The following is a 25921-nucleotide window of genomic DNA, read 5'->3' as shown; positions in this document are numbered from 1 at the left end:
TATGTTGTTTACAATGGTGACTTTTCATTTAGAAGGTGACCAGTGAATGTTGAATTGAAAATTTGTTATACATACAACTTCTAGAAATACTTTGTAAGGATATATTGCCTAAGGTATTATGTTGTTCAAGACTATTAGCAGGATAATTCTGAAGCTAACTTAAGTACAGCAGAAGAAAGTCTAAGAGCCATCAAAGGACACTTGTAAAAGTAGTGGTCGGGGCTTTAGAAGTGATGTCAAGGAATCCGGATGGGGTAGTATCATCTTTTATATAGATAATGCTGGCACTGGTCACCCCCTTACTGGAATGTTGTTTCCATTTCTAGGTTCCTCAACTTAAAAGGGATGAGGAGACCTTGGAGACCGTTCCGAGGAGACTCAAAAGATGATTATATGATTGGAAGTCAGTCCTGTGAGGTTGAGAGAATGAAAGGTTGAGAGAATGAAAGGTTAAGAGGCAACTTAATAACTCTTCAAAAAACATGAATGGATCCATTATTAGGAATGGTAACCAGCTGTTTTCCAGCTCCGCTGATGCCCAAATAAGAGAAAAATAGGTTTAAATTGAAGCAAAGGATAGTTGTGTAAAGAACTTGCTGCTAATATAATTTTCATGATAATGATGGTGAAAAGATTACTGAAATAATTTTATGATCTTCTCTGGAGGTGAATTTTATTTATTTTTTTTTTTGGAGGTGAATTTTAAAGTACAGTCTTAACATGTGTAAAGTGACTTCTCAAGCTAACTTCTCACTCTCTGAATCAATAATTTTTTTTTATTCAGATCCTGGAGGGTGTGGATCATGTTCTATACATTTTAATATTCCCCAAGGGGTCCTAGGGTCTCACTGGCTCCCTGAGAAGTATTTTATTTGAATTGTCAGTTTATGGCAATAATTAACTTTCAGTAGCAAGCTCTAGAGAAAGGTCTTCATGAAATGATTTTATAGTGGTTTTATAGGAGCTGAGAGGTTTTATGAAGTTAAGAGGGAAATCTTAAAATCAGGAGAAACCAGGGGAGATAGTAGTTCTCATCTCAATATAGGAAGCAAATATTTATAGCTTTTATATCCATTTTCAGTTGTAGTCTAAAGAGATGTGCTGCAGAATATTCCTTGTTAAGGGCATCACTTCCTCTGGATGCATTATAACGAGTGCTTTGTATATCGTTTCCAGTCTCATAAGGTTGGCTTCATGTGAATGAGGATTACAAAGGCCTCTGACCCTTGGCTTTTGAGGCCAGGAGGAGGGCTTGTATTACTCAGAATGAAACCTTTTTAGATATGTTGGGTTGCAAAAAGCATTTCCGGCACAGTCAGAATGAAAACTGTGAATTGGGATTATTCATATAGATTACCAAGAGTCTGGGCAGAACTGATATTAACACCAGCTCTTTTTCCTGTAGCTTTTAGTCCCACAACCTTGAGTGGGTTACTGAAGCTTTAGGACTTTGGAATTTAGTACTGGAATTGTGTATAAACTCCTTCTTGTAGGTAAATTGATACTAGGTTTATTTAAGGTTATGTGGCCTTAAGTGATATAAATGTAATAAGTAGTTTCTAAGTTTCATATAGAATGCTGTCCACTTGTTAACCAGACCATCTCAAAATGACTGGAGTTCAGAGGTGAAGCTGGATTGTTGCAGGGATTCTGCAAGTGGTGGCAAAGTGAATGGTGGCTTGATTACTGAATTCTAAAATTGGTGCCATCTGAGAAACTGGGAATTGGAAATATAAGAGAGTCCTACTTTTCCTGTGGGGTTTCCCTGGTGGTTCAGCGGTAAGAATCCGCCTGCCAATGCAGAAGACTTGGGTTCAATCCTTGGATTGGGAAGATCCCCTGGAGAAGGAAACGGCAACCTGCTCCAGTATCCTTGCTTGGGAAATCCCAGAGCCTGGCAGACTGTAGTCCACAGGTTTGCAAAAGAATCGGAGATGACGTTGTGACTAAACAACAATTTTCTCTGTAACTTTTAGTTGCTTATCATACAGGTATAAATTAAGAACGCAAGAGATTACAAAAGCAAAGAATACTTCTCATGATTGTCTGTTCTCCTTGAGAGATTCCAGTGTTAGAGTAATAAAATACCAGGGACTTTTTTGTTTTAGTGAGTTAATGCCACATAAACTTTAGTGAGCTTCTCAGAATATGATGAAAAACTTCCAAATATGACGTAGAAGTCAGTCAGTTGAGTTTTTAAAGAACACAAAATTTCCAAATTCATACACTGAACATTAATTCTTCAAAAATGTTAGGTCATATTCTGTTGACTGGTAGCTTTGTTGTTTTGCCAAAGACAGTGTTTACTTTTGTGTCCGAATTTTCTTTGTTCCTTTAGAAAACTGACTCTTTGTAGAGATAACTCTATTTACCTTTAGAGGAAAGAAAGTTGTGAACTCCTCAGTGTTACTTTAGTTGCTGTTGGTCATTCAACAGCCCAGAAGGAGAGATGCAATCTGACTTTTGCACCAAGATCAGAACAACAAGCTGGAAGAAAAAAATGAAATATTCTAGTAGAAATTTATAATTGAATGAGCATATACCTCAAAGTGGAGTTAACTATTGGAAGTTGGCTTATGGAGGACCAAAACTTCTTGTAATAAAAGAACCATCTCTGAAAACAGTGTTGGTGTTTGTTTAATTTTTCCAGGCTATTCAAGTGGATCTAGTCATTTTGTGGTACTTCCTTGTTAAACAAAGAAGAAACCCTGTCATTGTGTTGATTAATTTAATGTCTATAGTATATCAGTTAAGTGGGCTTTATTTCTTCTACTTCAGCAAGTAGACAAACCAGTTCAGACTTGGAACCTAGAAGTCTGAAAATCTTTAATTTTTGTTTGTTCTGTTTTGGGGTTTTTTTTGTTGTTGTTATTTTTAAAGATCCTGCAAAGTAATTTGGAACATTGCCAAGAATCTGTATAGCTTACTGTCTGATGTAGTGGGTTCATTTTGCCTTTTTTCTTTCTCTCTTTTTTTTTTTTTTAAAGATGATGAGCTGCTTTATGTTTGCCTCTTTTTCCGGAGCAGGATGGGTGGAGCTCACCTGTCTCTTGTGCTGTTTTGAGCATCTCTGCTTCTTGCTCCTGTTGATAAGGAGTGAGGATAAGGAGACAGTTCTTTCTCTAATTACAAAGTGGGTAGCATTTGTGTTTTGTAGGTTACAGTTGCTAGGTAGAATTGAATTAAATATTTGAAAACTATTTTATTCCTGCGTAGGTGAAGACTTAACCAACTGTTACTGAGGGACAGTGTATTACTGTCTTTGCACTCTTTAATCCTAGGTGACTTTTGGGAGTTCAATATCAGACAGAAAACATATTTAAAACAGTTGAAATATCCTCCTTTCTGTTACGCATTCAAACAGCCATAGTTCTCTGAGGCACCAAAAGCCAGAGAGAATCTGGCCTTGGCCCTGCCACTGCCAGTTTGTTGACAAGAGATGATGATGTCAGTTCAGTAACTGTATACATGTCTCAACTGGTTGGATTTCAGAAACCATCTTGGCTTGAGAAGTTTATCTCCTGATATCTGTGTATTTGACTATTCTTGAATATTTTTATACCTTTTTCTTATAAATTCAGTCAAATTATTGTTAAATTCACATTTGGAAATGATTTACAAGTGTTGCCATATAGATTTCCTTTATAAATGATGAAGAGCTTGCAAAGAGGCTTATCTTCCCCCAATGGCATTCATAAACATAGCACTCTACAAAGTAAGAGATAGTGACTTAGCTATCTTAGCTATTTTTCTAAGAATGTCTTATGTACTGGGCAATGACCAAGTGTTGGGGCATTAGCCCTGAATAAGTCCCTTCCTTCATGAAACTTACTTTTAATTCCTCTTTACCGAGCTTGGCTTAAAATATAGCATGAATATAAGTACTAAAATTATAATACCTTGCAGGATACTTTGGCTATTGGTCATTTGAAGGTTGAAGCTCTCAAAACTAATATTAACAGAATTGTTCTTGGGAGCAATTCAAGTAGTATTCTTTGTTTACTGATTCTTGAGTGTCAGTTATACCAAGTGTGTTTAATAGCTTTCTTTCCCCTTCCTGTTAAAAAGGAACTTAAGCACATGGGCTTTCCAGGTGGTGAAGTGGTAAAGAATCTGCCTGCCAATTCAGGAGACTCAAGGGTTATGGGTTCAGTCCCTGGGTTGGGAAGATCCCCTGAAGTAGGAAATGGAACCCACTCCAGTATTCTTGCCTGGAAAATTTTATGGACAGAAGAGCCTGGTGGGCTATAGTCCATGGGGTTGCAAAGAGTCGGACACGACTGAGTGAGCGTGCACACACACAATCACTAGCACATCTTTCGTTGCCTTCTACAGCTGAAGAAGTGTCACTCTCCACTTGTACCCTGGATTCCATCCCCTCTCCTTTACTCAGGGTCACTCCTGCAGTTACCCCTCCTCTCACCTCCATGGCACTGTCTGCCTCATCAACATATAAAACTGTTTAACTGACTTAAATAGTTCTTTTAAAAAACCATGGACCTCACGTCCTTTCCCAGCCACTACCCAATTTTCCGTTCCCTTTCACAACAGAATTCCTTGAAAGTGCCATGTGTATTTGCAGGTGCCACTTTCTCACCTCTCAGCTACTCCTCTTCCCTTGCAGTTGGGCTTTTATTCATCCTCATGACTCTATGAAATTGCTCTTAGCAATCCTCAAGGGCGTCTCTCTTGCCAGATTGAATAGCTAATTCTCAGCCCTCCTCCTATTCAACTTTGGGTACCTTTTGAACCAGCTGACCACTCCTGTCTTGAAACAGTCCTTTCTTGGGTTCTGTCACACCACACTCATCTATTTTTTTTTCATCAGTTATTAATTTTCAGTATTCTCTATGACTTCCTTCGTTGCTTAACTCACTTGAATGTTGGAGTCACCTAGGAGTCTGCCTTTGGCCACCTTCTCTGTCTGTGCACTTTTCCTAGATGCCCTCATCCAGGCCTTATCTGTACGCAGAGGACTCCTAAATCTTTGTCTCTAACCGTTGACTACTTCTTGGAGTCCCAGACCTATATTTCCAACTGTCTGTTTTGACACTCCATCTGCATAATAATAAGCATGATTAGCATTTACTGTTTGTGGTAGGCCGGGCAGTATTCTGAGTACTTCACAGGTATTATCTCACCTAATCATGCCCACCCTCGGAGGTAGCCACTACTATTCCCCGACTAGGAAACGGGTATCCATTGAAGTGCTTGGATATCTAGTAGGTATCTTACACTTCCCATGTCCAGAAAGCCTTGACTTTCTGCTTTCTCCTTGTTTCAGAATGACTCTGCTGTTTACCCAGTTGCTTGGGTCTAGCATATAGGAGTTATCCTTGATTTATCCCTATATTCATATTCCAAATAACCCATCAGGAAAATCTGTATTACCTTTAGAATACCTTCAATGCAACTTCCTCTCATTCATTCTTCTAGCACAAGAAGTCTTAGCCATTACAATCTTCTGACTAGACTATTCCCTCATCTCCTTGCTTGTGTTCTTACTTCACTAAAGTTTGTTCTTCACACAGTAACTGTGGATTCCGAATGTAAATCCATCAATTCTTACTATTCCCTCCTTTAAACCTGTGGGTGTCTCTCCCCCGTCTCCCCTCCCCCAACTGTGTGAGTGAATCCAGGTTCCTTCTCCTGTCCTGCAAAGCTGTGTGTGATCCGGCCTCTGGGCGGGTCTGCTTCTCCAGCACCACCTCTTCGCATCTCTTGCCCTCTGCTCCAGAGCCACACTGGCCTTGTGATCTGTCATACGTGTCATGCTCGTCATTGTCTCTGGGCCTTTGCACTTACTGTCTACCGAGAAAACTGTGTCCTCTAGATCTTCATACGTCTGTCTTTCTGTCATCATTTAGGTCTAAACCAGGATTCAGCCAGTGTTTTCTGCAAAGGGCTGAATGGTCTCTGTTGCCAGACTCCCCTCTGCTGTTGTAGTCTAAAGGACAGCCATAGACGATACAGAAACTGTGACACAAGGGGCTGTGTGCCAATAAAACTCTTATTTGCGCACCGTGAAATCTGGATTTCATATAATTTTCATGTGCATGATTCTTTGGATTTTTTAACCATATCAGTCAGTTTAGTACAGTCACTCAGTCATGTCCAACTCTTTGCAATCTCATGGACTGCAGGACACCAGGCCTCCCTGTCCATCACCAGCTCCTGGAGTTTACTCAGACTCATGTCCACTGAGCCAGTGATGCCATCCAGCCATCTCATCCTCTGTTGTCCCCTTCTCCTGCCTCCAGTCTTTCCCAGCATCAGGGTATTTTCAGATGAGTCAGTTCTTTGCATCAGGTGGCCAAAGTATTAGAGTTTCAGCTTCAGTACCAGTCCTTCCAATGAATATTCAGGACTGATTTCCTTTAGGGTGGACTGGTTGAATCTCTTTGCAGTCCAAGGGACTCTCAAGAGTCTTCTCCAACTCCACAGTTCAAAAGCATCAATTCTAAAGTGCACAGCTTTCTTTATAGTCCAACTCTCACATCCATACATGACCACTGTATCCATACTAGATCCATACATGACTACTGGATCCATACTAGACGTACATACATACTAGATCCATACTAGACTACTGTCTAGCTTTGACTAGATGGGCCTTTGTTGGCAAAGTAATGTCTCTGCTTTTTAATATGCTCTCTAGGTTGGTCATAACTTTTCTTCCAAGGAGCAAGTGTTTTATTTTATTTATTTATTTTTTTCTATTTTTTATAAATAGTCCCTTTATGAAATTCACTTTCATGAAGCCATCTAAACATGCCATCTACTTTCTGCCATGTCCTTGAACGGTACAGGAGAGTGAAAGTGAAGTTGCTCAGTCGTGTCCGACTCTTTGCGACCCCATGAACTGTAGCCCACCAGGCTCCTCAGTCCATGGAATTTTCCAGGCAGAAGTACTGGAGTGGGTTGCCATTTACTTCTCCAGGGGAGCAAGTGTTTTAATTTCATGGCTGCAGTCACTATCTGCAGTGATTCTGGAGCCCAAGAAAATAAAGTCTGTCACTGTTTCCACTGTCTCCCCATCTATTTGCCATGAAATTATGGGACAAGATGCCATGATCTTAGTTTTCTTAATGTTGAATTTTAAGCCAACTTTTTCACTCTCCTGTTTTGCTTTCATTAAGAGGCTCTTTAGTTCTTCTTTACTTTCTGCCATAAGGGTGGTGTCATCTACATATCTGAGGTTATTGATATTTCTCCTGGGAATCTTGATTCCAGCTTGTGCTTCTTCCCGCCCAGCATTTCTCATGATGTACTCTGCATATAAGTTAAATAAGCAGGCTGACAATATCCAGCCTTGACGTACTCCTTTTCCTATTTGGAACCAGTCTGTTGTTCCATGTCCAGTTCTAACTGCTGCTTCCTGACCTGCATACAGGTTTCTTAAGAGGCAGGTCAGGTGGTCTGGTATTCCCATCTCTTTCAGAATTTTCCACAGCTTATTGTGATCCACACAGTCAAAGGCTTTGGCATAGTCAATAAAGCAGAAGTAGATGTTTTTCTGGGACTTTCTTGCTTTTTGATGATCCAGCGGATATTGGCAATTTGATCTCTGTTTCCTCTGTCTTTTCTCAATCCAACTTGAACATCTGGAAGTTCATACTATTGAAGCCTGGCTTGGAGAATTTTGACCATTACTTTGCTAGTGTGTGAGATGAGTGCAATTGTGCAGTAGTTTGAGCATTCTTTGGCATTGCCTTTCTTTGGGATTGAAATGAAAACTGACCTTTTCCAGTCCTGCGACCACTGCTGAGTTTTCCAAATTTGCTGGCGTATTGAGTGCAGCACTTTCACAGCATCATCTTTTAGGATTTGAAATAGCTCAACTGGAAGTCCATCACCTCCACTAGCTTTGTTCATAGTGATGCTTCCTAAGGCCCACTTGACTTCACATTCCAGAATGTCTGGCTCTAGGTGAGTGATCACACCATTGTGATTATCTGGGTCGTGAAGATCTTTTTTGTACAGTTCTGTGTATTCTTGCCACCTCTTCTTAATATCTTCTGCTTCTGCTAGGTCCATACCATTTCTGTCCTTTATGTGCCCATCTTTGCATGAAATATTCCTTGATATCTCTAATTTTTGTGAAGAGATCTCTAGTCTTTCCCATTCTGTTGTTTTCCTTTATTTCTTTGCATTCAACACTGAGGAAAGCTTTCCTTTTTTTTTTTCTTTTTTTCTTTTTTTTAAACCATATAAAAAATGTTAGAAATTATTGTTAGCTCATGGACAGAACAAACCAGGTGGCAGGCTAGATTTGGCCTGTGGCCAATAGTTTGCCAGTTTTTGGTAAACTATCACTTTAGAAAAGCATTTCCTGACCATCCGAGTGAAAATAATTCCCACTGGTAACCCCTCATCAATCTTTAGTGCCTTTGTTTCCTTGTTATATATTTATTTTCTCATGGGTCAGAAATTTTGTCAGTTCTTCACCTGTGTATGTTTAGCATCTAAAGCAGTGTTTATTGACAATATAATACTTCTGGAATGACTGAATACCAATCACATTTGAATTTTAACTGTCGACTGCTATCTGGTCTCCCTTTATTCACTCTCTTTCCTACTCTAATTTTCTGTGTATATATTTAAATATCCTATCTAGAAGAAACAAATTTCAGAGTTACACCTTTTCTACATTTGAAACTCAAAAGTAGCTCCTGCTGTTTAGGGGCTGAATTTTGACCATACCATCCTAGAATTAACAAGGTTCTGATAGTTCATTTGTCTTTGATCTTGGCCCTGCTGTGGCTACCCCTTTCCAACCAAATCAATTTTTATCAGTCTCTGCATCTTATTTCCTACTTCTTTCCACTACCCCATCCCATTTGTTCTAAATCGGCCATGTTCCATGATTTATTTCCTTCAAAGCAGCATGCTAAAAAACTTTTGTGGATTGTGAGCCTCTTTGAGAATCTGAAGAAATTTGTGTCTTCATCTGGCAGATGCCCATGTAAACAAGTTTTGCCTATGATTTCAGAGACATTTCTAAACTTTCTCCTGCTTGTCAACTTGTCCACCTCACATTGCATGCTTAGCCCCTTTCCTGATGGGAGAGAACTCCCCTCCACTGCACTTTGTCTTCATTTCCTCTCAGAGTCCACCCCACCTTCCCATCCCTTTTCCTTCTATTGCTGATTTGCTGCTGAGAAGTTTCATCCTCTCCCTGGCTGCTGTGTCCTCCTTCAGCAAATGAACACAACAGCTCAAAAAGTCATCCTCCCAGGTGCGTCCCTGTGTTGTGTCCTTTCTCTCCTTTCCTGTGTAATTGAGTTTTTTTCAAAAGAGTGGTTTGTACTGACTTTCGCTGTAGTCACTTTCCAGTCACACCTTCACCCACTGCACTTGGGCTTCTCCTGCCTCTAACACTGCCTTGAAGTGGACCTCGGGAAGGTCATAGGTGACCTCCCAATTACCTCTGTACAAGTTCCAGTCCTTCCCCAGCTCTGCCATCCCTTGATGTGTGTTCTTCCCTTGACTGTTACGTACTTAGATACAAGATTGTTCTCCGTGGCCATTCCATTTCTGTCTCTTCCCTAAGCTTCCCTTTCCCCTGTAGGTGAAGGGTGGGTATTCTTTGGGAACCCGCCATGGGTCCCCCTTTTCTCTCTGTATTCTCTCCCTGGGTGACTGCATTTATACATACAGTTTCAGCATTCATAAATTCACTGAATCAGATGCATTTCCTCCAGATGGTTCTATCTAACAACTTGAACAGACATTTCAAATTCAGTTGTCTAAAGTGATTTCCCTTCCCCCTCATTGAAACTTCTTTCTTTAGTCCCAGTCTTATAAATATCATCATCAACTTACACGTCTTTACAGATAACCCTTCATATTAAAACCATGTTCGTTTTGCCTCCTAGCTGTCTATGTAATCTGCGCTTCTCCTCAATCCCCAGTGCCACTGCAGTCATTTTATAACTGTTCTTACTGCCTCTGGCTTTAAAGGTAATAATCTCTACTTCCCCACTGCTGTCATAGTGATCTTTTGAAAATATAAATCTAGTCATGCCTCTCTCCTGCCCGAAAATGTTACCGATGAGCTGGAGCCCTCAGGATGAGGCCTGCACTTCCTTGAAGAGAAACTTCAGACTCATAAAGGCGTTTAAGACCTTTCATGATTTGCCTCAGCCTTTTTCCCCTTCAATATCTTATGCCTTTCCCACATCGGCCAGGGCCTCAGCTCTGCTGAACTGTTTGTGATTTCACTCCATGCCATGCTCCTTTGTACCTCTGTCCTTTGTATGTGTTTTTCTCTCTGCTTGCAGTATCTCCCTTCAACCCCAATTTATTATCCTTCAGAAGTTGGAGTAAGCTTTTCATCCTTTCTGCAGTGGTTTTCCTGGCTCTTCCCCTTGACTGAGTGAGTCACCTTTCTGCTGTGCTTCCATATTCATTCCTCTGGCATGTGTATTCCTCTGGCATGGCAGGAAACACACTGCATTCCATTAATTTAAAAAATGTTTTATTTATTTTTAACATTTAAAAAATTAGAGTATAGTTGCTGTATAATACTAAGTTACAGGTGTACAGTATAGTGATTCATAATTTTTAAGGGTTATAATACTCCATTTTTAGTTATTATACAATATTGGCTACTTATTCCATTGATTGAAAGATCTGTTTGTCACAGACTAGCAGATACTTGAAGGCAGAAACTGTCTTTTATCTCTATATTCATCCCTTAACCCAGAAACGGGCTTATATATATTTTAATGAATGAATGGGTGAATGAATTGATTTAATCTCTCTTACCAGCCTAGATTTGACTATACAGTGGAAGTGAGAAATAGATTTAAGGGACTAAATCTGATAGACAGAGAGCCTGATGAACTATGAATGGAGGTTCATGACATTGTACAGGAGACAGGGATCAAGACCATCCCCATGGAAAAGAAATGCAAAAAGGCAAAATGCTTGTCTGAGGAGGCCTTACAAATAGCTGTGAAATGAAGAGAAGCGAAAAGCAAAGGAGAAAAGGAAAGATATTCCCATTTGAATGCAGAGTTCCAAAGAATAGCTAGGAGAGATAAGAAAGCCTTCCTCAGCGATCAATGCAAAGAAATAGAGGAAAACAACAGAATGGGAAAGATTAGAGATCTCTTTAAGAAAATTAGAGATATCAAGGGAATATTTCATGCATAAATGGACTCAATAAAGGACAGAAATGGTATGGACCTAGCAGAAGCAGAAGATATTAAGAAGAGGTGGCAAGAATACACAGAACTGTACAAAAAAGATCTTCACGACCCAGATAATCACAATGGTGTGATCACTCACCTAGAGCCAGACATCCTGGAATGTGAAGTCAAGTGGGCCTTAGGAAGTATCACTATGAACAAAGCTAGTGGAGGTGATATAATTCCAGTTGAGCTATTTCAAATCCTAAAAGATGATGCTGTGAAAGTGCTGCACTCAATACGCCAGCAAATTTGGAAAACTCAGCAGTGGCCGCAGGACTGGAAAAGGTCAGTTTTCATTTCAATCCCAAAGAAAGGCAATGCCAAAGAATGCTCAAACTACCACACAATTGCACTCATCTCACACGCTAGTAAAGTAATGCTCAAAATTCTCCAAGCCAGGCTTCAGCAATACATGAACTGTGAACTTTCAGATGTTCAAGCTGGCTTTAGAAAAGGCAGAGGAATCAGAGATCAGATTGCCAATATCTGCTGGATCATCAAAAAAGCAAGAGAGTTCCAGAAAAACATCTATTTCTGCTTTATTGACTATGCCAAAGCCTTTGACTGTGTGGATCACAATAAACTATGGAAAATTCTGAAAGAGATGGGAATACGAGACCACCTGACCTGCCTCCTGAGAAACCTGTATGCAGGTCAGGAAGCAACAGTTAGAACTGGACATGGAACAACAGACTGGTTCCAAATAGGAAAAGGAGTACGTCAAGGCTGGATATTGTCAGCCTGCTTATTTAACTTATATGCAGAGTACATCATGAGAAACGCTGGGCTGGAAGAAGCACAAGCTGGAATCAAGATTGCCAGGAGAAATATCAATAACCTCAGATATGTAGATGACACCACCCTTACGGCAGAAAGTGAAGAGGAACTAAAAAACCTCTTGATGAAAGTGAAAGAGGAGAGTGAAAAAGTTGGCTTAAAGCTTAACATTAAGAAAACTAGGATCATGGCATCCGGTCCCATCACCTCATGGGAAATAGATGGGGAGACAGTGGAAACAGTGTCAGACTTTATTTTTGGGGGCTCCAAAATCACTGCCGATAGTGACTGCAGCCATGAAATTAAAAGACGCTTACTCGTTGGAAGGAAAGTTATGACCAACCTCGATAGCATATTAAAAAGCAGAGACATTACTTTGCCAACAAAGGTCTGTCTGGTCAAGGCTATGGTTTTTCCAGTGGTCATGTATGGATGTGAGAATTGGACTGTGAAGAAAGCTGAGTTCCGAAGAATTGATGCTTTTGAAGTGTGGTGTTGGAGAAAACTCTTGAGAGTCCCTTGGACTGCAAGGAGATCCAACCAGTCCATCCTAAAGGAGATAAGTCCTGGGTGTTCATTGGAAGGACTGATGCTGAAGCTGAATCTGCAATGCTTTGGCCACCTCTTGCGAAGAGTTGACTCACTGGAAAAGACCCTGATGCTGGGAGGGATTGGGGGCAGGAGGAGAAGGGGATGACAGAGGATGAGATGACTGGATGGCATCACCGACTCGATGGGCATGAGTTTGCGTAAACTCCGGGAGTTGGTGATGGACAGGGAGGCCTAGTGTGCTGCAATTCATGGGGTCACAAAGAGTTGGACACGACTGAGCAACTGAACTGAACTGAAGCAGTCTAGAATCCCATGGATAGAGGAGCCTGGCAGGCTATATAGTACATGGGGTCGCAAGAGTTGGACAAGACTTAGCAACTAAACTACCACCACCAGCCTGATGTCAGTCTCCCTGTGTGTTCTTTTTTTTTCCCCCAAGGTTTACTTGTTTATTTATTTTATTTTTGGCTGCACTGCGTCTTGTTGCCACGAACAGGTTTTCTCCAGTTGTGGCGAGCTGGGACTCCTCTTCCTTGCTGTGCGCAGGCTTCTCGTTTCGGTGCTTGGTTTCTCTTGTTGCAGAGCATGGGCTCCAGGGCTCAGGGACTCAGTAGTTCTAGTGTGCAGACTTAGTTGCCCCTCAGATGTGGGATCTTCCTGGACCAGGGATCAAACCTGGGCCCTCAGCAGTGAAAGTGCCAAGTCCTAACCACTGGATCACCAGGGAATTGTAGCCGGTGACACAGAGAAATGTGCCAGCAGAAGTGATAACTAACGGGAATAAATTCCCAAAGGAGAAGTGTTGCTCTTTAACTGGAGCTACTGAGATGCACTGTATGCCTCCTTGATGTTTCTTCATCTTCTTTAGTTTCTGGTGATTTTCTTAGTTCTGTGGCCTCCTCATATGATGGAACCATATATGATGATATCAAAAATTATAGGCCTTCAAAACAATTTCAGACAGTTAGGTGTCAGGGTGCTTTTGATCCGGTCAGTAGTTATGGATGTTATTTATGAGTTGATCCATCAGTAAAACCTTTGTAGTTGAAGAAATTTGATATTTTTAAACCCAAAAGAGTAAACATTTTGGAGACAGAAGGGTGCTAAGTTACCTACCATCTAATTCAGTGCTCTGGAGTGCTGAGGAATCTCACAAGAAAAGAAAGGAGCTATGAGCAGGCACCCAAAACCTTATTCACTGAAGGCCAGATGTGCCCAAGCTTGTTTATTAGAGTAGTTTCGGAATCACCACATAAAATTGGGAGATGGGAAAACTCTAGGTGAGTGATTTCTGCTGTAAGGTAAATAGGAGGAATTGAGGGGAGGAGATAAAATCTATGCATTTTAGTTGGGTGTAGGGAGGAAAATGCACTGGCCTCTTATCTATCAGTTGCAAGTTAGATCAGATATAACTGGTATTCCTAGGAACTGTGTCACATCTAATCGCCGCAGATGATTTAGGTCTCCATTACTTAAACTCTCTCTGATTTCTAACGCTGGAGTGGTGCCTAGAACAACACTGAGGCATGGAGATAGACATTGCCATCCTTTGGAAGAATTTTGAAATGTGTTGAATATTTCTCCATGAACCGAATACTGTACAAGAGGAAGAATGCACTATTCCAAGATTTAAGCCAGTTTTTAAATTCCAGAATATGAATTACATAGTAATTTATCCCTCACCGACATTTTAAAGGATTTTGAAAGGAAGGCTGAGATTGGGCACCTGCCTATCTGCCTTAGATACTTCTTGGGAGCAGAGTCATGTCTTACTCCTCTTTGCATCAGAAACAGATAGTGTATACATGGTTCTTGCATGAATGGAAAAGGAAAAGAAATAGTGCTTTGTTTGCAAAGTTGTTCTAGGAGTACATAATTCCTTGAATATAGAACTTAATGTATTTTTCTAAAATGTCTTCATCATTACATTTTATATGTAAACATTGTCTGTAATACTTATTTTGGGTTCACTTAGGTTCCCTTGTGGAAAACATTCTTTATTGCTTCATCACAAATATAAGAGCCATTAAAGGATTAAAATCCTACCATTAACATAAAATAAAAATCCTCAAATGTTAGGATATTTATGGGTAATGTAGAATTTGCTGTTAAAGATACGTTTGGAAGTTCTCAAATAACCCCTAGAGATAAGGGTGGGGGTAATAAATTCTACACGTTTATTATTTTAGAATTAACTTTCACTTAGGAAATGACATTAGCTTCATTGGATTCCTAATCTCTGGAAGCTAAATATGATTTAAGGGCTTAGCTTGGCAGGGATATTTTTCTATCTTTGGTGGTAAGGAGAGGATACAATTCTGATGATCTGTTCTCCAAGGACATCATTATCCAGAAGGAATAGGTTTGTTGCCTCTTGCCTGTACGTTGTCTTGGAATGCTGTGCTCATCAGAGAAAGCCAGAGTGAGAAGTGTAGCTGGCTGTTTGGGCCCAGTTTCCAGAAATACTTGGTCCCGTGTAGTGTGGTGTCTCCCGTTTCCTCTTTTCAGGGCTGACTAGGCTTACTTAACCGTAGTGCCAAGTGAAAGAAAGAGTGTTAGTCAGTCAACTGTGTACCACTCTGCGACCCGCCCCCCCCCCCCCATGGACTGTCACCCTACAGGCTTCCCTGACCATGGAATTCTCCGGGCAAAAATACTGACGTCAGTTGCCTTCCCTTCTCTAGGGGATCTTCCCGACCCAGGGATTGAACCCTGGTCTCCTGCATTGCAGGCAGATTCTTTATCATCTGAGCCACCATAGGTTTAATTGCAGCTCCTCTTTGTTATCTTTTTGTAGACATTTGGACTTAGTCTTTTGATTTCTAGGCAAGTCTGAGGAAAGCCAGCACTGTTACCTAGTTTACTGCATCTTCCAGGAACTGATGAATTTAAAGGGGGTTATGGGAGAGACAGGAGAGGCAGAAAGAACTTCATTTGTAGCACCTTTTTGCAGGATTTTTTTCTCCCAGTGCTTTCTCAGCTTGGGGGGCTTTTATATGGAATTGGAAGTTCACAGTTAGTGGACCAGAGCTCTTTAACATAACAATGATGGCTTTTGTTTTTGACTAAACTGTCTGGATTATTTAAACAATGGGTGCTTATTTTTTAAGTGTGCTTCAAGAAGTCAACCTGTCAATATATTTCAAGTGAAAAGAAAGTTCTTGGATGGAAGTAAAGTCAGTCTTTTCTTATTCCAACTACAAGGCCACAGAGAAAGAGTTAACGCTTTCTGTCATTTTAGAAAGTACTTGGAAACTTTAAACATTGGCAGTTAGTTTAATTACTGCTTGACAGCTCTGTAGTACTCTGTTTTGGAGTAGATTGAATTAGGGTTTTACAGTTACATATTGTGAAAGTTTAAAATATAGAACATAGCAGTGTGAATCTCATGTTTCTTTTAAAGATTAATCATTAATCATTCGTTACTTCTGCTTTGGTTACTTTACCTGTTGGTTAGTGTGTATAATTGCTAGACCTCTCTTGTTGCAACACTCTCAGAGCATAGAATTTATGCATTTAGCAATGTAGTCCCCTGGTAAGTGTTAGGAAATCCCCAGATGTCTTTGTGAAATGCATAGATTACCAGGTTGTTCCATAAAGAAAGTGCCTGAAAAGAATGAATTAAATCAGAAATTTTGAGGATTTGAAAATGGGCTTCATGTTACTTTAATAGTAGCGGAAAAAATTTATCAAATTTTGTAGTGTAGATAATTTATTGGATTCCTCTAAATCTAGTTTTAGACTGTAGGCATTATGGTACAAAGTTCTTTGTAACTAACTGTATGGTCTTGGGTAAGTCATCTGGCCTTTCAGAGCTTCAGTTTCTAAAATCATATCAATAATAATAACTACAGTGTGGATGCCACATTATAGTTTTCTGAGTGATTTTACATAAATTACATAACTCCTGTAAATTATTTCATTTATTCCTTGTAACATTGCAATAAATGAAGAAATCGAGACCTCAGACTAACCCTTCCCTCTCTATAGTGGTGTCCACAAACAAGAGTTGAACTGGTCCCCTCTAAAACTGGGGGGGCTTTAACTGTTCAAATTTAATTTGGGGATTATCAGTATCAGTTGGAGGTACAAGAAAATCTGTCTTTAATTCCTTAATTTGTTCTTTTATGTGGATTTTTTTTCTGGCATCTGAAATTCTCTTTCTCGTGACTTTCTAGAAAGAACTCTTAGTCTCTGAATTGGTGAATGTCTGTTAATCAGGTTGTTTAAATGGACCGTGTTTCTTGAGAATTTGTTCAAAATTGGTTAAATCCTTAGTATTTTTTTTTTTAAAGCAGGTTAAAAGTTAGAGGGAAAGAAAAGTTTTTGCCTTTTCTAATACAACTGAAATTAAAGGCTTTCTTCAATTATCCTTGGATGCATTTCACCCTTTATGTGGTCAATTCGCCATCCTTTCACAAATGCTGCTGCCCACCATTAAGTCTCTTATCACAGGGCATTTAAAAATGATGCCATAAAATGCATGTTGAGAATCTTTGGATCTCAAATGTATAGAAATCACATCTAAATGTCAATTCCTGAGTTAAGGAACTGACGATTTTGGCAATTTCAGTCTCTTAATATTTAGTAGACAAGAGATTATGATATCCTTATGTGTCTGTAAACTTGTTGAAAATATTTTTTATTGGGGCTGTGTATTTCTGCCATTGTACTGATTTGCTTACTTGAGTTAAAGTCATTCTTTAATTGTTTTGGGCTGTATCTATAGGTTGAAATTTAGGACTGTCCCCTGTGTACACCAAAGGTGACTTATCAATGTTCAATTACTACACAGCTCCTGTTTGTCTGTATTGAAGCCATATGGCTGGGTTTATTTATTTCAATATTAAGTTATTTTATAATAATATCCATAGGAATGATGATGATTGATATATTGAGGCTAAATTTTCCAAATTCATTTGTGTCTCCTCTGGGCATTTCTTTGGGATATGTTCAGATTTATGGGTTGTTTTTTTTCCCTGATTTTAAAATAATTTTCCTTTGTTGTAGGATGAGCAGTTCTTAGGTTTTGGCTCAGATGAAGAAGTCAGAGTACGAAGTCCCACAAGGTCTCCTTCAGGTATGACTCGTTAAGCACATGACGCCTTTAAGTTTTGTTTGTTAAGAGACTGTGACTTCTCCTTGCCTTCTTTGCATGTAAAAGGTGGTCTTAGATTTCTTTTGGAGAAATCCTTCCCTTTCCCTCACACTAAGTAGGAAATGGCTTATGAACTAGCCCTCTTTATGGGGCTCTTCTCTGTTAGATCACTTTTGGTTTATCCTTAATTATGCTTCTCTATGGGAACCACCTGTGGCATGGGGCTAGATTTCCCTCGAATGCTTATAAAATTTGGTAGGCAAATTGAAGGTTACTTACTAATAATGATAGCATCCTCAGATTTATGCATTTTGAACTGTATAGTACCAATAATTTGACCATTGTTTTTTGTTTGTTTTTTGACTGTTGTTTTAAACAGATGAAATTTGGTCTATTTTTGTCAAAGAACTAAAAACAAAATATTGGCACTCTATGAAACTGTTTTACCTGATCCTTGAAAAACTATGCGAAAGAAAATAAAAATGACATGGGTGTTTCCATTTATTAACAATATTTGCCATTGTTCTCACCAAGAAAATATCTAGAATGCGTTGAAATTCTAGACTAACAGCCGTTTCCTGTGAGATGATCCTTAGTGGAAATAGCATCTAATGGCTTGCAGAATTCTGTTCTGTGTAAGAGGGAGATAGATCTTATGATGAATAAAAATTTCCCATTTGTGCTGCCATTCTGACTTCTTGTATGGTTGTCTTTGATTTTATGTGGATAAACAGGCTAGTTAAATATGATGTTAGCTGTGCTTCTGGTTCTTGTCGTTGACGTTTGTGAATGTTGGTCATCATTTGCATTTCATTCAAGAGTCATCATGTACTATATAGTAATCTAACTCAAACACACTACGTTCACAATTTTTCCTTTCCCAAGTGGTGATAGTATTGCTATTCTAGCTGGAAGAACTTAACCAGTAGTATTCCTGTACCTGTGCCATTTAGAGAGTAGCAGTTGTCTCTTTTAAGATGTGATAAAATCTTTTTTTTTAAAGATGCGATAAAATCTTAAAACTTCATATCAGAATGAAGGTGATTTTAGAGATTGTCTAGTCTAACCCTTCACTTATAGATAACAAAATGAGGCCAGGAAAAGACACACTGAGTAGTTACTTCTAACTGATTTGTGAGTTCTTTGAATATATTCTGGATTATGGAAGTTAGCAGCAGAGCTGGACTTTTCTCTGTTGTGCCTTTTTCTACTTGTCCACCAAAAGTTTCTTGTAAAAGATGGATCGAAGAGGTTTTCAGAATTAATAAAGGCCTATGAGTAGCAACATTCAGATTTACCAAGATTATAAGGAATCTTGTGATGTACATCTAGGTAGAGTTTAATTTATTGATTCACAACCCTTGATGGCTTCCTCTTGTTTTTTTCCCCTTGGCTGTCAGTGTATCTCAAATATTGTCTTCTTTTTTTTTTTTTTTTTAATTTAAAAAGCCCATTTATATATACTTTATTATTTTAAAGGAATGAAGCGTAGTTTCCCTGCTGTCCCATAGTCCATTTTGTTGTGATTAGCATATACTGAGAACAGATACGTGAATCCTTAATCTGTTAAGAGGAGTCTCAAGTTAATTGGTGAGGAAAGCATTTATATTTAGAAAGCTCAACAATCAGACCTTTGTTGATTTCTGTTCTGTTAGGAAGTCGGTTCCAAAGTCTAAAATGGTACCTGTTAGGGGAAGTTTTAATCTCAGAAGAATGTTGAGTCATATAAAACATGAAAAGTCATGAGAGAAGAGATGTGACAGGCGAGGCAACTCTTATTTATACATTTAGAAAGTACAGACAATACAAAGAATTTTAGGGAGTTCCCTGGTGGCCTAGTGGTTAGGATTCTGGGCTTTTACTCCTGGGACCAGGGTTCAGTTCCTGGTCAGGAAACTGAGATCCCGCAAGCCTTGCAGCAACACCTCCTCCCACCCAAAAGAAAAGAATTTTACAAAACTGTGGTTTTCTGAAGCCTCTTGATACCATAGCAAATTGAGTTGATTAAAAGTTGGCAGATTCCTTTTATTTAGAATAGAAGAAATCTGATTTAAATAGTCAGTTTGCTCTTGACATCAATTATGGTTAAATCTTTTTTGTAATTTAAGACTGGTTCAAGAACCTATAGATAAGGGAGTAGATTAATGGATATCTCATGCCATTTCACTGATTACCTCACCTGCCACTGAGTTCAGTGATCTTTTTCTGATGTCTCATGAATGAATATTTTTCTTTTCAGTGAAACTTTATTAACTTACTTTGGCAAAGCAGATTGAAAATATAGGAAGCTGAGCAGCCTGTAGAAGTTGGTGTATTATTGTAGCCTATGGACATTGGTATATTATTGATTGGAGAGCAACTGGTTCATATTTATTAAAGCTAAAATTCTGAGTTGAAAAAAATGGGATGACTTACTATAAATGTGTTCTCAAATGTTACTCTTGATGACTAGAATATGGAAAAGGTCATACAGATTTTTTTAAAAACAGATTTTTTTTTTTAAAGTTCAGAAAAAAAGCCTTGTTCACCTAAAGATGTAGGAAAATTAGGTTTGTATGTATTAACTGCTCAGTTGAAAACCTCTTTGATTATCTTAGTTTTTCTATCAAAAAAGGAGTTAAGGGTTCTTTTAGGTAGAATGTTATTTACTTGATTTCTCTGAGGCAGGTTTTTGGTGAAAAGAAACTAAGCACAATAAAGATGTTTTATTGACTGATTAAACCCAGATAGAGTTCAGTATAGAATGACTTTTGGTAAATTATCTTCAGTTTAGTTAAGACCTAAACTGCAAAGCTAAATATATGCTCTTCATTGTTTAATTTCTATACACAGTTAAAACTAGTCCTCGAAAACCTCGCGGGAGACCTAGAAGTGGCTCTGACCGAAATTCAGCTCTCCTCTCAGACCCATCTGTATTCTCCCCTCTAAGTAAATCAGAGACCAAATCTGGAGATAAAATCAAGAAGAGAGATTCTAAAAGTATAGAAAAGAAGAGAGGAAGACCTCCCACCTTCCCTGGAGTAAAACTCAAAATAACACACGGAAAGGACATTTCTGAGTTACCAAAGGGAAACAAAGAAGATAGCCTGAAGAAAATGAAACGCACGCCTTCCGCTACATTTCAGCAAGCCACAAAGATTAAAAAATTAAGAGCAGGTAAACTCTCTCCTCTCAAGTCAAAGTTTAAGACAGGGAAGCTTCAAATAGGAAGGAAGGGGGTACAGATTGTACGCCGGCGAGGACGGCCTCCATCAACAGAAAGGATAAAGACCCCTTCAGGTCTCCTCATTAACTCTGAACTGGAAAAGCCCCAGAAGGTCCGGAAAGACAAGGAAGGAACACCTCCACTCACAAAAGAAGATAAGACAGTAGTCAGACAAAGCCCTCGAAGGATTAAGCCGGTTAGGATTATTCCTTCTTCTAAAAGGACAGATGCAACAATTGCTAAGCAGCTCTTGCAGAGGGCAAAAAAGGGGGCTCAAAAGAAAATCGAGAAAGAAGCAGCTCAGCTGCAAGGAAGAAAGGTGAAGACACAGGTCAAAAACATCCGACAGTTCATCATGCCTGTTGTCAGTGCCATCTCCTCGCGGATCATCAAAACCCCTCGGCGGTTCATAGAGGATGAAGATTATGACCCTCCAATTAAAATTGCCCGACTGGAGTCTACACCGAACAGTAGATTCAGTGCCACGTCCTGTGGATCTTCTGAAAAATCAAGTGCAGCATCTCAGCACTCCTCTCAAATGTCTTCAGACTCCTCCCGATCCAGTAGCCCCAGTGTCGATACCTCCACAGATTCTCAGGCCTCTGAGGAGATTCAGGTCCTTCCTGAAGAGCGGAGCGATACCCCTGAAGTCCATACACCACTGCCTATTTCCCAGTCCCCAGAAAATGACAGTAGTGACCGGAGAAGCAGAAGGTATTCGGTGTCGGAGAGAAGTTTCGGATCCAGAACCACAAAAAAATTATCCACTCTGCAGAGTGCCCCCCAGCAGCAGACCTCTTCCTCGCCCCCTCCACCCCTGCTGACACCGCCACCCCCACTGCAGCCAGCCTCCAGTATCTCTGACCACACACCTTGGCTCATGCCTCCAACCATCCCCTTAGCATCACCATTTTTGCCTACTTCCGCTGCTCCCATGCAAGGGAAGCGAAAATCTATTTTGCGGGAACCAACATTTAGGTGGACCTCTCTAAAGCACTCTAGGTCAGAGCCACAGTACTTTTCCTCAGCAAAGTATGCCAAAGAAGGTCTTATTCGCAAACCAATCTTTGATAATTTCCGCCCCCCTCCACTAACTCCTGAGGATGTCGGCTTCGCGTCCGGGTTTTCTACGTCTGGTCCTGCTGCTTCAGCCCGATTGTTTTCACCTCTCCATTCTGGAACAAGGTTTGATATGCACAAAAGGAGCCCACTTCTGAGAGCTCCGAGGTTTACTCCGAGTGAGGCTCACTCTAGGATATTTGAGTCTGTAACCTTGCCTAGTAATCGAACTTCTGCTGGAACATCTTCTTCAGGAGTATCTAACAGGAAAAGGAAAAGAAAGGTGTTTAGCCCTATTCGATCTGAACCAAGATCTCCTTCTCACTCTATGAGGACAAGAAGTGGAAGGCTTAGCACTTCTGAGCTGTCACCTCTCACCCCACCGTCTTCTGTCTCCTCCTCGTTAAGCATTTCTGTTGGTCCTCTTGCCACTAGTGCCTTAAACCCAACTTTTACTTTTCCTTCTCATTCCCTGACTCAGTCTGGGGAATCTGCAGAGAAAAACCAGAGACCAAGGAAGCAGACTAGTGCTCCAGCAGAGCCATTTTCATCCAGTAGTCCCACTCCTCTCTTCCCTTGGTTCACCCCAGGCTCTCAGACTGAACGAGGGAGAAATAAAGACAAGGCCCCCGAGGAGCTGTCCAAAGAGCGAGATGCTGACAAGAGCGTGGAGAAGGACAAGAGTAGAGAGAGAGACCGGGAGAGAGAAAAGGAGAATAAGCGGGAGTCCAAGAAAGAGAAAAGGAAAAAGGGATCAGAAATTCAGAGTAGCTCGGCTTTGTATCCTGTGGGTAGAGTTTCCAAAGAGAAGGCTGTTGGTGACGATGTGGCCACTTCATCTTCTGCCAAAAAGGCAACCGGGCGGAAGAAGTCTTCATCACTTGATTCTGGGACTGATATTGCTTCTGTGACTCTTGGGGATACGACAGCTGTCAAAACCAAAATACTTATAAAGAAAGGGAGAGGAAATCTGGAAAAAAGCAACTTGGACCTCGGCCCAACTGCCCCATCCCTGGAGAAGGAGAAAACCCTCTGCCTTTCCACTCCTTCATCTAGCACTGTTAAACATTCCACTTCCTCCATAGGCTCCATGTTGGCTCAGGCAGACAAGCTTCCAATGACTGACAAGAGGGTTGCCAGCCTCCTAAAAAAGGCCAAAGCCCAGCTCTGCAAGATTGAGAAGAGTAAGAGTCTTAAACAAACTGACCAGCCCAAAGCACAGGTACTCTTTTCCATCTTGCCCGTTAAAATCAACAGTTTCTCGAGCCCCTTCTAGGAGCAGGTTTGAGGCTGTTTCAGTTAATATCCAGTTATGGGAATCAGGAAAAGGTGGTGGCATCTGCAGTGGTCCTTTAAGAACAGATAGGATTTTGATAGGTAGAAAATGATAGAGGAGAACTTTAAAAGAGGAGAAACAGCATAGTTAGAGACAGAAAAGTATAAAGTATATGGGACAAGCAGGGAATAGCTGGACTGCTTCATGAAGGCAAGTGATGAACTAAGACCCAAAGGTACGTGGGGCCATATTACATTGAATGCCAAGTTGTTTGTACTTAATGGGTTTGGTGTGATGGAATCTCACTTAATTTTGAAGGTACATTTTTGCAGTCTAATTGTTTTACTGTTGTTTGCTATAGAAAACAGGGAGGGGGGATCTCTTCCCCTGAGTAGTGAGTGACTAGAACAGTAGATAACAGGTGTTTGCAGAATTCATATGAGAAGCACTTAGCCTCAAGTTGTGGTACAGAAAAGCTGTACCGTTCAGTTAGTTAAGATGACAAACAGATCTTTGTAAAGAGCAGCACTGTTTAATTTTTTTACAAAGTGAGCTAGACACTGGCCTTTTATGAGAAAACCTGCCAATCTTTAGATTGTTTATTAAAATTGTCATGTAGTAGTTGCATGTTTATATTAACATATCAAGGTTAAAATGACCACAAACTTAGACTTTAACGTAATTCAGCATAGTGGCACATTTACAGTTAGTAATTCTGCCATTTGGGAGATCTAGCAGGAATATGATGAAACTTGTGACACCATTTTGGATATTTTTAGTTAACCTCCTAGTGATAGTAGCTGCAGCTCTCTGAAATGTTAGACATTTCTCTTTGGAGCTGTGGCCTTTTATGCCTCCATTTGTAAGTTATTTCCCCCTACTTCTCTGCTGATCAGAGAAACAGTCTGTTGTTAGATAAGCCCTATTTAAATGAGACTGAACTCCTTGATAATACAGACTAGCAGCTTGAATTTTTTTGAGGGGAATTTTAAAGAAGTAGTATAATTGGGAATAGAAGCTTAGTTGATTTCTGTTTTTCTTATTAGAATCCTTTTCTGCCAATTTTAGAAGTAGGTGATTTCTGTATATTGATGTGGCATATCAGCTGGGGATAACTAAAGTTGTATGTGTTGACTCTAATAAGTTAATCAACTATACCTTGGCTTCATTCAGTTTTGTTTTCACCACAGATGGTTGTCATTGTTTGTTCTGGGCTTGCCTCCTACTCAGGGTCAAGAAAGCGACTCCTCGGAGACGTCTGTGCGAGGACCCCGGATTAAACATGTCTGCAGAAGAGCTGCTGTTGCCCTTGGCCGAAAACGAGCTGTGTTTCCTGATGACATGCCCACCCTGAGTGCCTTACCATGGGAAGAACGAGAAAAGATTTTGTCTTCCATGGGAAATGATGGTAGGTTGGGGATGACCTGGGTTTGTGTGCTCATCATCCTGCGGGTTCACAGTGGGCTCTGCCCAGCATTGTATGTTAGGATGGGTCCACCAGGAACCAGATGTCAGTGGGAGGATTGACCAGGTAAGGATCTTATTAGAAGAAGTGCCTGAAATATGGGGAGGGAGTTAGGAATGCCTGGGGGAGCTGTTCGCCTGCTCTGTAGGTCTGATCATAGTAAAGGAGAGTGGGAAGGAAGGCCGGACAGAATCTTCCTGGAGGCCATGCAGTATGAGACAGCTCAGTAAGGCTGTCGGGGAGCCCTTGGGCAAACAGACTGTCAGGGGAGTCTCATGTCTCCTCAGAGCAGGGCCTGCCTTAGTGTCGCTGCCATGCTTGTCACAGACCAAGAGCAGCCCCTGTGGTCAGTGTGGCCTCTGTGCCCCTGGATTTCAGAGTGCCGCAGCTGGGGCCCGTGGTCAGTTAGGCTGTCTCTGGTTGGAGGTCCTGAGACATATTCTCATGGTTACCATATCATACCTAAACTCTGGGTGACTGCTCAAATGAAATTTAGAGGTTAGAGTCTTCAGAAGCCTTCAGTTCATATTATTGACTTTTGGTCACACTGTATTTTGTTTTCAGTGTTTGGATTTCTGCTGTTGTCAAGCTGCAAGTTGTAGGCATTTTGAAACTTTTAAGTACTTACTTAAAACAGGCTCTGAGTTCTGCATATGACTATTATAGTGAATTTCATTTCTGGTGTTCCAGTTAAAAGGAGGTTTGAATGTGTATACTGACATCAGTAGGTTGTGAGAATCTCCCCTCTGCTCGCGGGAAGGCACCAGATACTCCCTCAGAGCTGATGACGCATTCCTTTAACAGACAAGTCATCGATCGCTGGCTCAGAAGATGCTGAACCTCTTGCTCCACCCATCAAACCAATTAAGCCTGTCACCAGAAACAAGGCGCCTCAGGAACCTCCGGTGAAGAAGGGACGGCGGTCCAGGCGGTGCGGGCAGTGTCCCGGCTGCCAGGTGCCTGAGGACTGTGGTGTTTGCACTAACTGCTTGGACAAGCCCAAGTTCGGCGGCCGCAACATAAAGAAGCAGTGCTGCAAGTGAGTGTGCGTCCCCCCGCGGGGTAGCCTTGGCCGCTGTCCTGGCCTGTCAGGAAAACGCGTCCCAGCACCCAGTGTGCTTGTGCTGAGTCTCTTTGAGTTGCACAATGAGTTGCACAGTTGGACTTTGTGCTAGGTTTGGGTCGCGCTTAAATAAGAAAACCTTGAGGGCAGTGCTGGGAACCTTCTGTATCTGCTCAGGTCAATCAGGTAGCCCTTAGCCATATGGCTGGTTAGCACCTGAAATGTGTT

General features: G+C 40.6%; 1 protein-coding gene across 4 annotated transcripts in view; it reads left to right on the top strand.

Annotated features, from left to right (window-relative positions):
* KMT2A (lysine methyltransferase 2A) overlaps positions 1-25921 on the top strand; it is an 80265-nt gene that overhangs the window by 10925 nt on the left and 43419 nt on the right. For all 4 annotated transcript variants that reach the window (XM_065944000.1, XM_065943999.1, XM_065943997.1 and 1 more), the window contains 4 exons: positions 17538-17607; positions 20458-23111; positions 24396-24573; positions 25435-25669. In XM_065944000.1, the coding sequence (XP_065800072.1) occupies positions 17538-17607; positions 20458-23111; positions 24396-24573; positions 25435-25669 (3137 nt within the window). The remainder of the gene's footprint in view (positions 1-17537; positions 17608-20457; positions 23112-24395; positions 24574-25434; positions 25670-25921) is intronic.

Source organism: Muntiacus reevesi, chromosome 9 (genome assembly GCF_963930625.1).
Source record: "Muntiacus reevesi chromosome 9, mMunRee1.1, whole genome shotgun sequence".
NCBI classification, from domain to species: domain Eukaryota; kingdom Metazoa; phylum Chordata; class Mammalia; order Artiodactyla; family Cervidae; genus Muntiacus; species Muntiacus reevesi.
The sequence above is the reverse complement of the archived record's forward strand: the minus strand, read 5'-3'. Positions and strand labels throughout refer to the sequence as shown.